Here is a 13,706-nt window from a genome sequence, read left to right on the forward strand (position 1 = left end):
ATCTCTTATGAAATGGATTGAATTCATTCATTTGACAGGTTTTTGTTGTAGGCAGGGTATAAAAGCAAGCACCCCAATATACAGAGGAGGGCTTGCTATCACAGGTTCTTTGATCTGCCTTTTTGAAAGGAAAGGCAACTTTTGAGGGGTCAACAATCACTTTAATCAAGCACATATATTATTCACTTAGTTCAGGGGAAAAACTTAGCACCCTGAACTTCAGAGAAAATACAGAGAAGACAAAATCAGACAAGGCTTCCAGTATAAGCAATACATACATCACAGATCAACAGACAGATAACAGTCTGACCATAGTTACCAGAGAAAGAAGCAGGAGGAGGGCGGGGGGAGGCTCCTTAGTGGCTGCTCAGAGTCTCATCTGGCCAAACAAACACTTCTAATGAGTAATCCCCCAAGTAAAACCTCACCTCAGAATCTTTATACACTTTTCAGAGCCAGAGTTCATCACGAGAACCAGTGCCTCATTACCAGAAGGTGTGGGCCTTCCCACAAATCTCCCCTAATCAAACTCCCCTTAAAGAGGAGGCCCATTAATGGGTGGGGAAGATCTTTAATCTCATTAGCATTACACAGATCTGCTCTCAAGCCATTTGGGTCCAGTGGCAGGATATAGATCAGGACAACTGGAGGTGATCCCATTGTATTGAACTTAGAATGATACTGAAATGTGGGGAAAAAAAAGCAAAGAACTGGGAGGAGAAAGATTTCAGTCATGGTTTTGCCGTTAACTTGATTTGAAACTTTGCCTTATTTTCTCCATATGTAAAATGATGGGATTTGACTAGGTCGTAGACTTTCAGAAATGGAAGGGATCTTAGAGTTCACTCTCCTTATTTTACAGATGAGGGGACTAAGTATCAGAGAAGTTAAGTAATTTGCCCAGTCACATGACTTGGAAGTAGCAAGTTGCAGCCTAGAAGTTCAAGTCATGATTTCTCTAGGGACCCATAGTCCTTTTGCCAATTTCTCCTGGCATTTGGTTTTTCTCTTTATAAGCTACAAGGGGCTAAGACACCCAAGAGCCACACACTCAAGAGAGAACAATACTAGCTAAGCAAACGTTCTTTTTCTGATTTTCCTTGTTACTTGTCTTTCCACTAGGACCCTCTCTAATGTCTGGTGGTTTGAACATTTCTATATTGTTATCAAACATTTTCCCAACTTAGAAAAAATACTCAAATGCAAAGAGATCTGACATAAAAGTCTAGTACTGTACTTGTTGACCTGAAAACTTTGTTAAAGAAAAGGCAACAGGCTAAATGCATACATTTTATGATTTAATTAATTAATTGATCAATTCCCTATTAAAGACAATGGTAACATAATGCATTATGGAGCCAGAAATGTTCTGGCTACCGATACAAAGAATTGGGCAGCCTTAAATATGTTTTAGGACAAAGAAGTGTTCTGTGTCCTTCAGATTTATGATCTCCATGAGTGATTAACTAGACCATTAGAAAGGAATTTCTTAATTTCATAGGTTGTAAATACAATAAGATAACAGAGTTTGACAAAGTTTCACATAGAAATTACGACCCAAGATGTCTGTGTTTTCTTTACCATTAACATGCCATAACATAGTATATGTCTACAAATATTAAGATATGGAAAATGTCCCATTATTCAAGATAGTGTCTTAGGTTAAAGGTCTCTTAAGGAATGTTAAGTCAGCCCTGGCTGGTTTTTGTTGACATAGGAAGAGGCATTCTCTGAGTTTGCTTCAGAGAGAACAAAGAGATTATTCCAAAATTTTATATTAAACATTATCATACTATTACTATGATCAGATTAGATAAGCTTGGATTTTGGTATTGCTTCAAAAGTCTTTCCTTAACCATGCTTGGCTTTTAAACATTTTATTTTAGCCAACACACATGCACACACACACACACATATCTATATCTATATCTATAGCTATCTATCTATCTATCTATCCATCTATCTATCCATCTATCTCTCTGTATGTATATAGCATTTTGACTACAGATAGGTTTCAATTAGCAAAAGCAATGACTGTCCTGAAGTGGTCTTATATAGAAGCAGCTAAATCTAGAGTCAGGAAGACCTAAGTTCAAATCCAGCTTCAGACACTTATTAGCTATGTGATCCTAGGCAAGTCACTTAACCTGTTTGCCTCAAGTTTCCTCACCTGTAAAATGGAAATAATGACAACACCTACCTCCCAGGCTTGCTGTGAGAATCAAATGAGATAATAACTGTAAAATGCTTAGTACAGTGTCTGGCATATAGCAAACACTATATACATGTTAGCTGTCATTATTATCATTATTGTTTGAATTTGCCCTGTAATTATGTAAAATATGGTCATTGGTTCCATTTCAATGGAAACATGGAGTATGAGTTAGAATAATATGATGCTTCAGGGGTTTCATTATTTATATTAATGGACCTAAGTGTAATTAATGCTTTTAGTTAGATTTAGAAAAACCTAGAGAGAACTTGCACAGAAATGATGTCCTTTCCTACATAGATGCTGATGCTGAGATCGCAGGAGCTCCGGCTTCTCCCCTAGATGTGGTCTGCTTGGATGCCAACAAAGATTATGTCATCATCTCTTGGAAACAGCCTGCCGTAGATGGAGGGAGCCCAATCCTGGGCTATTTCATTGACAAGTAAGTCGGTGTTCAGTATGCAGTCATTTATAGCCTGTTGAAGGACTCAGGGAGTCAGGAAGACTCATACTTAATTGGCTATACCATCTGCATGTGAAGCATTTTTATTTGGCTACCTCTTGGTCATATAGATAGCCAGTGCTAAGCTTTTTAAAGACAGACTTTGACTCTGACTCCCAGTTCCACTTATTTCAATTTTTGAATAAAAAGGTTTGTAATCTGGGGTTGTTAATGATGATAGCTAATGTTTATGTTAATGATTTTAGGTTTGTGAAGCACTTCACATATGTTAATTTATTTGAGCTCAGTGAGGCTGGTGCTATTATCACTCCCATTTTATAGATGAGGAAACCAAAGCACAGAGAGGCTAAGTGACTTGCCCTGAGTCACATAGCAACAATAATAGTCAATAACAATGATAATAATAGTATTTATGTGGTATTTTAAGTGCTTTTAAGGTTTGTAAAGCATTTGATGACTATCATCTCATCTTATTCTCACAAAAGCTCTGGGAGATAGGTGCTATTATTATCCTCATTTTAAAGATGAGGAAAGTGAGGCAGACAGAGGTCCAGGGACTTGTCCAGGGTGACATGGCCAGTAAGTGTCTGAGACTGGATCAGTGCTCACGTACTCCTGTCTCTAAGTCCCACACACTATCCACTGTGTCACCTTGTTAGAGAACACCTGAGGCAAGATTGAAATGAGATCTTTCTGACTCCAAGTCTTGAACCCTAGATACTATACCACCTAGTTGTTATACCACCTACAGAAAGATTTCAAGGGGATCTGTGAATGTAGATGCGAAATATATATACCTATATCTCATGTATACACACATATATACACAGATACATATATCTTTATTTTCACAGGCCTTTAACTAAAATTTAGTATTTCTTTAAATTGTGAATTAAAAAATTATTCTGAGATGGGGTCTATGGGCTTCATCAGACTGTTAAAGAGGCTCATGATAGGTCAAGAATCCCTAATTTAATAGATCAGTGGTCTCATCTGGGTAGATACCCCCTTCAAAGAATGCCACCATCCTTAAGACCTCATCCTATGTGGCCTTTATTCATAGCTGCCCATAAATCCTCAAGAAACAATCTGTTCAACCTGCTGGAGGCTTTCCTTGAGGTCTTTTTTCTATAAATATTCCATGGGTATCAGTGCAGCACCCAGGCTTTCCATTATTCACTATTGCTACATATCTAGTGTGCTTCCTTTTTCTGATCAGACATTTCTTGGATATTGCATTTTATGCAAAGTCATTATTGATAATAAGTTGCTAATTCACATCCATTGGTCTCTCTAGCGCCCTTCAAGTGACCCTCAATTTTGATTATTTTGATATCACAGTCTCTCATGTTTCATATCCATATTACATTGCCAAGATAATATTGATTCAAAAAAGGAACAGCTTGGAGTCACTGAAAGAGCTGTGTACTTTCCCAGATGAAATCCAAACCACTTTTTTTCTCCTATTCAGTTCTGGACCCAGCTGATTGCCATCTGCAGTGCATGTTCAAAACACGTATACTGATAGACTAACTCATTTGGCTGTCCATCCAATCACATATCACCAGCTGGACATGTAATTTGGCAAGCATTCTATAAATCTATACATTTAATTTAATCCACTTTGAAAATTAAACATCTGGATTGAGTGTCAGAAGAACTGAATAGTTTGCTGTGTGGCTATAGGAAGGCACTAACCTCTCTGTGTCTCACTTTAACAAGCACATGAATTAATATTCATATTATGAATGTAGTTTAAAAATAATTACTATATAATGGCTAAGAAAACCCTATACATGATACAATATGTGCTATAAATTTGACCCCAAGGGGGGAAATATGTTAGTATTAAACTACTACTATCTAAAATGCTTAGATATCTTTAAGTTTATTAATAGACCTTATGTCTTACAATAAGTATATTTATGCAGGACGAGTGAAGACGAGAAATGATCTAATTAGTTTGATTCATGTATGTAGCAGAACTGGATTCTTAGAACTAACAAGATTGTTTTTCTCCTTTTTTGCAATTTTAAAAGCCATAATTATTCAGGCATTTTTTTTTTACCAGGAATGTATAGAATACGACATGGTTTATGCCAGGGAAATAAAATGATATCTTTATCTTACTATGCAAAATGTGCTACTGTCACTGAAACCTATGGACCTACCTACAATTGTAGTTAGTTAAGTTAGTTAATTGAAGTTAGTTAAGAATCTCTCATACACAGCAGGGACTATGTATTAGCAACCTTTGGCCTGACTTCCTTGGTAATTTCCAACTTTTATCTTAATGAATTGAGAACATTATGTATGTATTACCCTCCTGCTACCTTAGTCATCACATCTTCTTGGCCTTTACAACTATCTCTACCCAGGAATTCCCTTCTATTCATCATCCCCCAGTCTCTGGACCTCTCCTTATTCCTAGAGTCTGTTTTTATGGCTTGTGTCTTCTTTGGGATAAGAGCAGGTTCTCTCCTCTTTCTCTCAGGGAGGAGCAGGAAATCATCACAGGGATTATAGAAAGATTTTGTCTGTCACTGAGGAGGGATAGCTAGCCCCATTATGCCTGTTGAGAGACTGAGAGCCTGTGCTCACACCCTGACACAAGGTGGCCAAGATCTTTTCCTTTTCACCCTTTTTTATTTCCCTTCTCTGGAAGCCCCACTTGGTGCTTTATATAACAGTTCTTAACTCCAGTGACATGTGATGGTCTGGTTACTTAAGCAGGTAGGGAAGTTGTTTGACTGCTTTGCCCTTTGAGGCATAAAGAGACAGAGGGTGAATGATATTCAGAAACTCCACCTCAGCTCTTGCTGTCCTCTGGAAAATGTCTTCCTGATCTAGCTGTCTGTTGTGCTGATTCTGGAGACCCAGAAGGATATGCTTTAAAAAATCAATCCTCTAATCTTTTGCTTGTAGTATTGGCTCTACTGGCTGAATTGATAATTTATAAAATTACAAAATGGGGGTAGGCACACCCAGTTATTTAGATACTCTCTGGGAAACACTAAGATTGACAGTGGGGAAAGGGGTGGCAATGACACTTTAAACATAGAGGATAGAGAGATATGCCATGGAAGAAATATAGAAGCAGATGGTGGAACAGGGGGATGGGATGGTGAAGGAAGGCAAGGAGTGTGAGGAAGAGGATGGGGAAGGGGAGTGGCAGAGGATATGACTCACATAACCATGGATTAGAATTAGGCAGCATGGACCTGATGGAAATCAAAGCGTCCCCAGGGGGAAGGAGTTTGAGGTCTTATTTTTATAGGGTTTGAAGGGGAGCCAACTAACTTTTATCTGTGCCACCTTGGGGTTAGTTCATTTGTTGTCACTGTGCAGTGATTTCATTTGTGTTCAACTCTTCGTGACCCCTTTTTGGATTTTCTTGGCAAAGATACCAAAGTAGCTTGCCATGTCCTTCTCCAACTCATCTCACATATCCAGATCATTTCAAAGTTATCAGTAAAATTTCAAAGTCGTCTTAAAATTATCAGCACCTTTTTGACATTTTGCTGGTCTGGAGCCGTGCAGATCTGGAATTTGTCTGGAATTTACATATCATAGAACCAGAACCCGGACAGAAGCACCTAGAAGGTTTCTGCTGATTTGGCACATATTATCAAGATATGGATATAATAGGATCCAATGCTTTGATCTTTGGGATGATTTGTTTGGGACTTCCAGGTCCCCCTTTATAATCTTATTTCCTGCTATTGCCCCCTTTATACTGGCTACAAGAACAATTTTAACACAATGGCATTTTATGATCCACCAGTACCTATTACTGTATTTTAACCCACAAGGTTGGATTACTAGATTAGCCCAGTTATGGCCTAGTTTAGAATAAAGATCATAGGAACTAAAACTGGAAAGAGTCACAAATAACATCTAATCTTCTCCCCTTATGGGCAGCTAGGTGGCACGGTGCACAGAGTGCTGGGGCTGGAGTCAGGAAGATACTTCTTCCTGAGTTCAAATCTGACCTCAGACACTTATTGACTTTGTGACCCTAGGCAAGTCACTTAACCCTGTTTGCCTCAGTTTCTTCATCTGTAAAATGAGCTGGAGAAGGAAATGGCAACCACTCCAGTATCTTTGTCAAGAAAACCCCAAATGGGGTTGTGAAGAGGCAGACACAACTGCAAAATGACTAAACAACAACAATTCTCCCTCCTTACATTAAAGCTAAATGACTTAGGATCACACAACCAGGATTCAAACCTAGAAACTCAGGCACCAGATCCAGTCATCTTACCACTACTCTTTCCTGGCTTGGACTTTGTCATTGCTACTCAAGCCCCAACACTCCACAGATTGGACATCAGGGGATAGGAAAAGGCCCCTAATTTTTTTGCTTTTCTCAGTTCTTTCACTAAACTGCAAAACTGTATGAAATGAAAGAAAAGATGATCTCAGCCCTCCCCACCACCCACACACACCCCATGGCCTTTTGAAACTACAGATAAGTTATTAATCACAGCTTTACTTTCTGTGCTTGTATATTATCTCCTTTCCCCACCGATGATCCAGATCTCAGTTATTGGTGGCAGGGAAACTATGTTTCACAGCAAGCATCAGTCAAGATATCTGATGGTTAAGGACCAAAAAATAATTTAAATCACTGAGTTTCCAAAGGAAGACACAACAAGAGGTAGTATCCATAGGACTTATGTTTCCTTTTTGAACTCATAGGAATATTGAGAAAAACATCCCATCTCTGAATGAATACCACCTAAGTCTCTCTGGAAGTAGTCTGATATAATGGAGAGAGCACCAGACTTGGAGTCTGGAAGATTCAAATTTGAATCCTGACTCTGTGACCTGGAGCAAATTGTTTAGTGTATCTCAACTCCAGTTTCCCTAAATAAAAATGTGGATGATAAGTAGTAGCACCTACCTCATGTGATTGTTATGATGTTCAAATGAAATAATGTATGTTGATCTCTTTACAAACCTTAAAGCACAATACAAATGTGAGCTATTATTATTTTAGCCAAATAAAAAAATTGGTCCTGTAGCTGTTGGATCCAGCCTTAGTCACTTACTAGCTGTGTGAGCCTGGGCAAGTCACTTAGCCATGTTTGTGTCAGTTTCCTCATCTGTAAAATGAGCTGAAGAAGGAAATGGCAAACCGCTCCAGCATCTTTGCCAAGAAAACCCCAAATAGAGTCATGAAGAGGCAGACATGACTGAAACAACTGAACAACAAAAGCTGTTAGGTGTGGGTTGGAAATGTTTTGTTTGATTCTTATTCCCAGAGAGGTAATGCTAAAATAACACTGATACTACATACTTCAATCTGATATTAAATATCCTAAAAGACTGTTATTCAGTCAAAATTGTGAAATATATCTATTTTATATTTGGTTCCCTGGCCTTCCCTTTCCTTAGGCTGTTCTACAGTTCACTTTCTTCTGTTTCTAGGTACGCAGGGTTCTCATACTAGCCTTCCTTTCTCCAGAGAAATATTATTGGGTCATTTCAAGTTCACTAAGGTGTGAAGGACTCAATGTATTTATCTACCTTTAAAGGAGAACAGGAAAGGAAAATGATTAACATAAAAGAATAAATACTAGTAGTACAACTTAAAGTATCATGATGGTAGAGAGTTACTTGGAAACATGGTTATAGGATTTAGAATTGCAAGGGACATCAGAAATCTGCTAGTCCAAACCTCTCTCTTATAAATATGGAAACTGAAACCCAGAGAGGTCAAATGTTTTGCATAAGGTCGTGCCCAACAGTAAGAGATTGGAACTCGGATCCTCTGATTCCAGCTCTAGCTCATCAATAAGCACCTGCTATGAGCCAGGTATTATGCTACGTGCCTCGGATACAAAGAAAGGCAAAAGACAGTCTCTGCCCTTAAGAAGCTCCCATTCTAATGGAGGAGACTACATGCAAACAACTACGTACAAACAAGCTACATGTGGATAAATTGGAGATAATCAGCAGAGGGAAGTCACTAGAATTTAGAGGGATCAGGAAAAGTTTCCTGTAGGAGGCGGTATTTTAGCTGGAACTTGAAAGAAGCCAGGGCAGCCAGGTGCAAAGATGAAGAGGGAGAGTATTCCAGGCACAGAGGATCGATGAAGAAAATGCCCTGAGTCAGGAGATGGAGCGTCTTACTCCAGAAGCAGCAGAGGCCAAAGTCACAGGCTCCAAGCGTACTTGGGGATGGGAAGGGGGTGGGGCATGTAAGAAGACTGGAAAAGGGAGTGGGGCTCAGCTGTGGAAGGCTTTAGTGTCTTTTCCACTGATCCAAACGTCCTTTGCTATGCTTTGCTCTTCTCAGATGCTCCTCCTGGTAAGCCAATGCCAGAGCCCATCTGGAGCTATATATGGTCACATCCCCCTCCTTTGCCCCCCAATCCTCTCCTACACAGGTACCTCAACCTTGCTGACTGCCTCAGCTTCCCAAATCATACAGTGGGGGTGGTGCAGAACAACAGGTCTGCTGTGAAGGAGTTGAGAGGAGACTTCAATGTGCATTGAATAGACTCAGATTTCCTTCTTGTTAAAGAAGGGGTGACACAGCTGGAGGGCAGCAGTGGCAGCAGTCACAAGATGCCTGACCTCTTTGTTCATCTGGATTGGTTGGGCAGATGATGAAGTTCTGTGCAGCTACTGGTCAGGTCACTGGCGATCAAGCCCCAGCTTGCAGCCTCAGAAGTGGGTTCTCACTCCCACTTTCTGTTGAACCCTCCTAATCCTTGCTCTCTTTCCTTCAGATGCGAGGTGGGCACAGACATCTGGTCCCAGTGCAATGACACACCGGTCAAATTTGCTCGCTTCCCGGTTACTGGATTAATTGAAGGCCGTTCTTATATATTTCGTGTCCGAGCTGTGAACAAAACTGGCATAAGCATCCCATCCCGGGTTTCCGAGCCTGTGGCAGCACTGGACCCTGTAGACAGAGCCAGATTTAAAAGTAAGCATCTTTAAGCATCTTCCTTAAGCCAGAGACTTAACAAACTCAGCGGCCTACAAGGGGTTGTATTTGTGTTCATTCCTCCACACATCCGCTAGAGGGAGGTAGGAGTAAGAGGTCTTTTCCAGACAAATTCACGTCCAAGAAATCCTGCAGTTCACTGACTTCCCCATTCTCATGAGATTTGGTTTTGTTTGCGTTTGAAAGGTTTATTTTGTTAACTTTGCTGCAAAGATATGGAATCCAAGGACCTGAAAATTCTTTCTGATGATCATACTGGCGCATTCCAAAAACAAGTGTTGGGTTTGTTTGTTTTTAACATAGAAATTCTTTACCTTGAGGTAGCCCCTTTGAGGCAAAAGTTGCATCCATAGCATATCCCAATTTCCAAACAAAGCAGTTTTGCAAATTAGACTGGAGGCCCTTTGGCCTTATCTATCAAAAAACATTTCCATTGTTTATGCATTAAACATTATTATTAGATAAAGCCTTCATACATAAACCCTGCCCCCAAGTTTATTTGAAAAGAGAACACCTAGCCTCTCAGGGGATGGGCAGACATTGAACTATGACATACTAATGATGATGACGATGATTGACAGATCGTATTTATATGGAATTTTAACGTTTGCAAATTGCTTTACCGATACTTTCTCATTTAATCCTCACATCGGGAAATAAGTGCTGGGGAGATAAGATATTATCATCTCCATTTTACAAATGAGGAGGGTAAGGCAGATAGAAATAGTAATTTGCCCGGAGTCACACAGCTAGCAAATACCTGAAGCCAGATTTGAATTCAATTTTTCCTGACTTCAGGTCCAGCTCTCTAGCCACTGTGCCAACTGGCTCCAAAGACCTATATTTATATATTTACATATAGATAGATAAAGCCCAAGGGTAACATTATCAGAAATCATCCATTTGGTCATGTATTTGAGCTCAGATTTAACTGTCCCTCCCAGATTAAACTCTTAGAAGGCCAAGGGAAATCTTCCAGTTTCTGCTTCCTTTACAAACATGAGACTTTCACATAGAAGAGACTCAGTGAACTTTGTGTGTAATGACTGAACAGTCGTAATTTGGGGTGGGGTGGGGAAGGGAAATCAATCCAACAGTTCTTTAATCAGGTTGACTAAATGAGTCACCCACATAGTAAAAATAGTTGAGGTGATTGTGCAATAAGAAGCCGGTCTTTACTATGGAAAAGTTTCTAATTTGCAGTTTTTGCTTCATTTAGGTCAACCTTCTGCCCCCTGGACTGGACAGATCATTGTCACTGAAGAGGAACCTGCAGGTAAAGGTCATGATATCCAAAGGTTTAAAGCAACCAATTAAGATGTGCTTGAATTTTTATTTTTTTTGGCAGCAAGGAGAGGAACAGGATAAGTCAGTTGGGGTTAAGTGACTTGCCCAGGGTCACACAGATAATAAGTGTCTGAGGCTAGATTTGAACTCAAATCTTCCTGACTCCAGGACTGGTGCTGTATCTCAAATTAAGATGTTTTTGTAGGCCTAGGACCATAGAGTTAGAGCTGGAAGGTACTCAGAGGCCATCTAGTCTAATTTTCTTTATTTTATAAATGAAGAAATTGAGACTCAAGAAGTTTAAATGGATTAATTGCCCAAGGTCATAAAGGTAGTAAGTATCAGAAGCTCAGTTTGGATGCAGGTCCAAGAGTCAGCATTTTTTTCACAATGCAGTTCTGCCTCCCATATTCAATATGTCCCCCATGGAACTCATATTTCCCTCTAAGGCCATCCTTCCTCTCTGGATTCCTTCAAGTCTCAGCCAAAGTCCCACCTGCTACAAAAAGCCCTTTCCAATCCTCTTTAATCTTAATGCCTTCCCTCTGAGACTATACCTGAATTTATCATAGCATAGCATATATCATACCCTATCAATCTACCTTATTTGTCTGTAGTTGTTTGCATCTTGATTCTCTAATTGGACTATGAGTTTCTTGAGATAACAAGCATCTAATAAATGCCAGTTAACTGACTCACTGATTCCAAACTTCTCCTTTGGCTGACAGCCTTCCTTCCAGTCATGTAGATCACACCCATGGAGTTACCCTTGCCTCTTCCCTCTCCCTCAAACCTCTTAGCTAATTAGTTGCTCAGTCTTAGTTGTGCTGCTTCCATGACATCTCTATCCTATAACCCACTTCGCTCTATATGCATTGTCTTGACTCAAGTTCAGGTTCTCATTATTTGGGCTGAAGCAGTAACCTAGTTTCCCTCCCTTTCTTATGTGTCCTCCATACAGTTAATGAATTGATATAAAAACTAGATCTACCTATATTATTCCTCCCTGAAAAACCTCTAATGATTCCCTATAACCTCTAGGACAAAATACACTCTTTGCTGTTATATCTAAAGCCTTTTGTCATCTGGTTCTTGCCTACTTTTCCAATTTTACTTCATGTTACTGTGCTTCCCCATTCTCTATTCTAGTAAAACTGACCTGTTAACTGTTTCCTCTACTTACCATTCCTTTTCCCATTACTGAGTCTTTGCTGAAGACTCTCCCTTCTTACATCTACCTTATTGAAACCCTAGCTTCCTTCAAAGTCCCTGCTGTAGGAAGCTTTTCCTGATTTCCACAGTTATTAGTGCTGTCTCCCTCTTGACGTTACTTTGTGTATACTTTCTTTACTTGTATGCAAATTGTTTTGCCTCAGGAGCACATGAGCTCCTCAAGGAAAGGTATATATCTTCTTGTTTTATGTCTTGTTCAGCGTTAATAATCAAAGGATCACTGGACAAAACTATCCCTAATCTTGTTTCCACAAAGGGGTCATAAATTATCTATTGATCATAATGTAACTAGTAGTTTAAGGTTTGCAAAGTGCTTTAAAAATATTATTTTATTGTATCCTCACAATAACCCTGGGAGGTAGGTCTTATTATTATTCCATTTTACAGGTAAGGAAACTGAGGCAGACAGAGGTTAAGTGACTTGCTCGGGTCACACTGCTAGTAAGTGTGTATCTAGATTTGAACTCAGGTCTTCCTAACTCCAGGTCCAAGAGCTCCATCCACTGCACCACCATGCTGCTTATCTATCTATAAAGATTTTTATCTATCTGGAGCCTTGTTTGAAGAAAGTCTTTAAAGCTACATTATGATCCATCAAATCAAATATTATTTTATAGTCAATAACAAAAAAATAAGTGCAGTGGGAACATTTATTTGCTCTGTCTTTCAGTCAGTTGTATGACCATAAAGATGTAGTCTCCTGTAGAGTATCAATTATGAATGTCTACATGTTCTTTTCTCACGTTTTCATCAAGGGCACCTTTAATATATATGTATATTATCTTCATAAAGATTTTATAGACATGAGAAAATAGGCATATGGGTCAGATTTATTTAATTTATGATCTATCCTCTTAATTCCCCATTTGGGTAGTAATATCATCAATAATTTTTCAATCATTTAATATCTTCCATCTTTTGAAAATCCTGAGAATTAGTAAAATTTCAGAGCCTTCAAAATTATGTCACTTCTAGCAAGATCCTCTCCTTTCTAATTAATCTACTTGTTCTTTCTATTTTCATTGTCCTTAGAATAATTTTTACTTCTTTGTGTAGTACATTGGGAGGTAATGCGATGTACTAGTCTGTGTATGGGGATTTCACTATCATTGATGCAGCAAATAACTTGTTCCAGAAATGTTGACAGATCTTTCTCATTTTTTTCTGTTTGTTGTCTTTCCAGTTTTATCTTTGAATGCTTTGGGGATTATCTGGACCAATTTGATCAACCTCACATTAAGTTTTCTGTAAATTCATTTTCTTTCTATAAAGCTTTTCACTAGTTGACGAGGTAATATGGCTCATAATCTTTCACCATCTTTCTCTGTAAGGTTTTTCAAATAAGTTTGCATTCTGATTCAGTGTTGTTGGTGATTTTGATCTCTGTTCTAATAAGTTTGTGGTTTAACTGTATTCAGATGGCTGATTCATAAATGACTTTCATATAGGTGATCAGTCATTTCCTGTCTGCCATAATACAGTCAATTTATTTTGTCAATTTTGTGACTTTTCTAGCAATTTCTGATTCCATTTTGGAAGTATTTATAATA

The 13,706-nt window shown here is 38.9% G+C and overlaps 1 protein-coding gene across 5 annotated transcripts in view; it reads left to right on the plus strand.

Annotated features, from left to right (window-relative positions):
* Nucleotides 1-13,706, plus strand: part of MYOM1 (myomesin 1) — a 165,339-nt gene that overhangs the window by 60,389 nt on the left and 91,244 nt on the right. For all 5 annotated transcript variants that reach the window (XM_072604308.1, XM_072604307.1, XM_072604306.1 and 2 more), the window contains 3 exons: nucleotides 2,513-2,654; nucleotides 9,416-9,615; nucleotides 10,856-10,912. In XM_072604308.1, the coding sequence (XP_072460409.1) occupies nucleotides 2,513-2,654; nucleotides 9,416-9,615; nucleotides 10,856-10,912 (399 nt within the window). The remainder of the gene's footprint in view (nucleotides 1-2,512; nucleotides 2,655-9,415; nucleotides 9,616-10,855; nucleotides 10,913-13,706) is intronic.

This window comes from Notamacropus eugenii, chromosome 4 (assembly GCF_028372415.1).
Source record: "Notamacropus eugenii isolate mMacEug1 chromosome 4, mMacEug1.pri_v2, whole genome shotgun sequence".
NCBI classification, from domain to species: Eukaryota; Metazoa; Chordata; class Mammalia; order Diprotodontia; family Macropodidae; genus Notamacropus; species Notamacropus eugenii.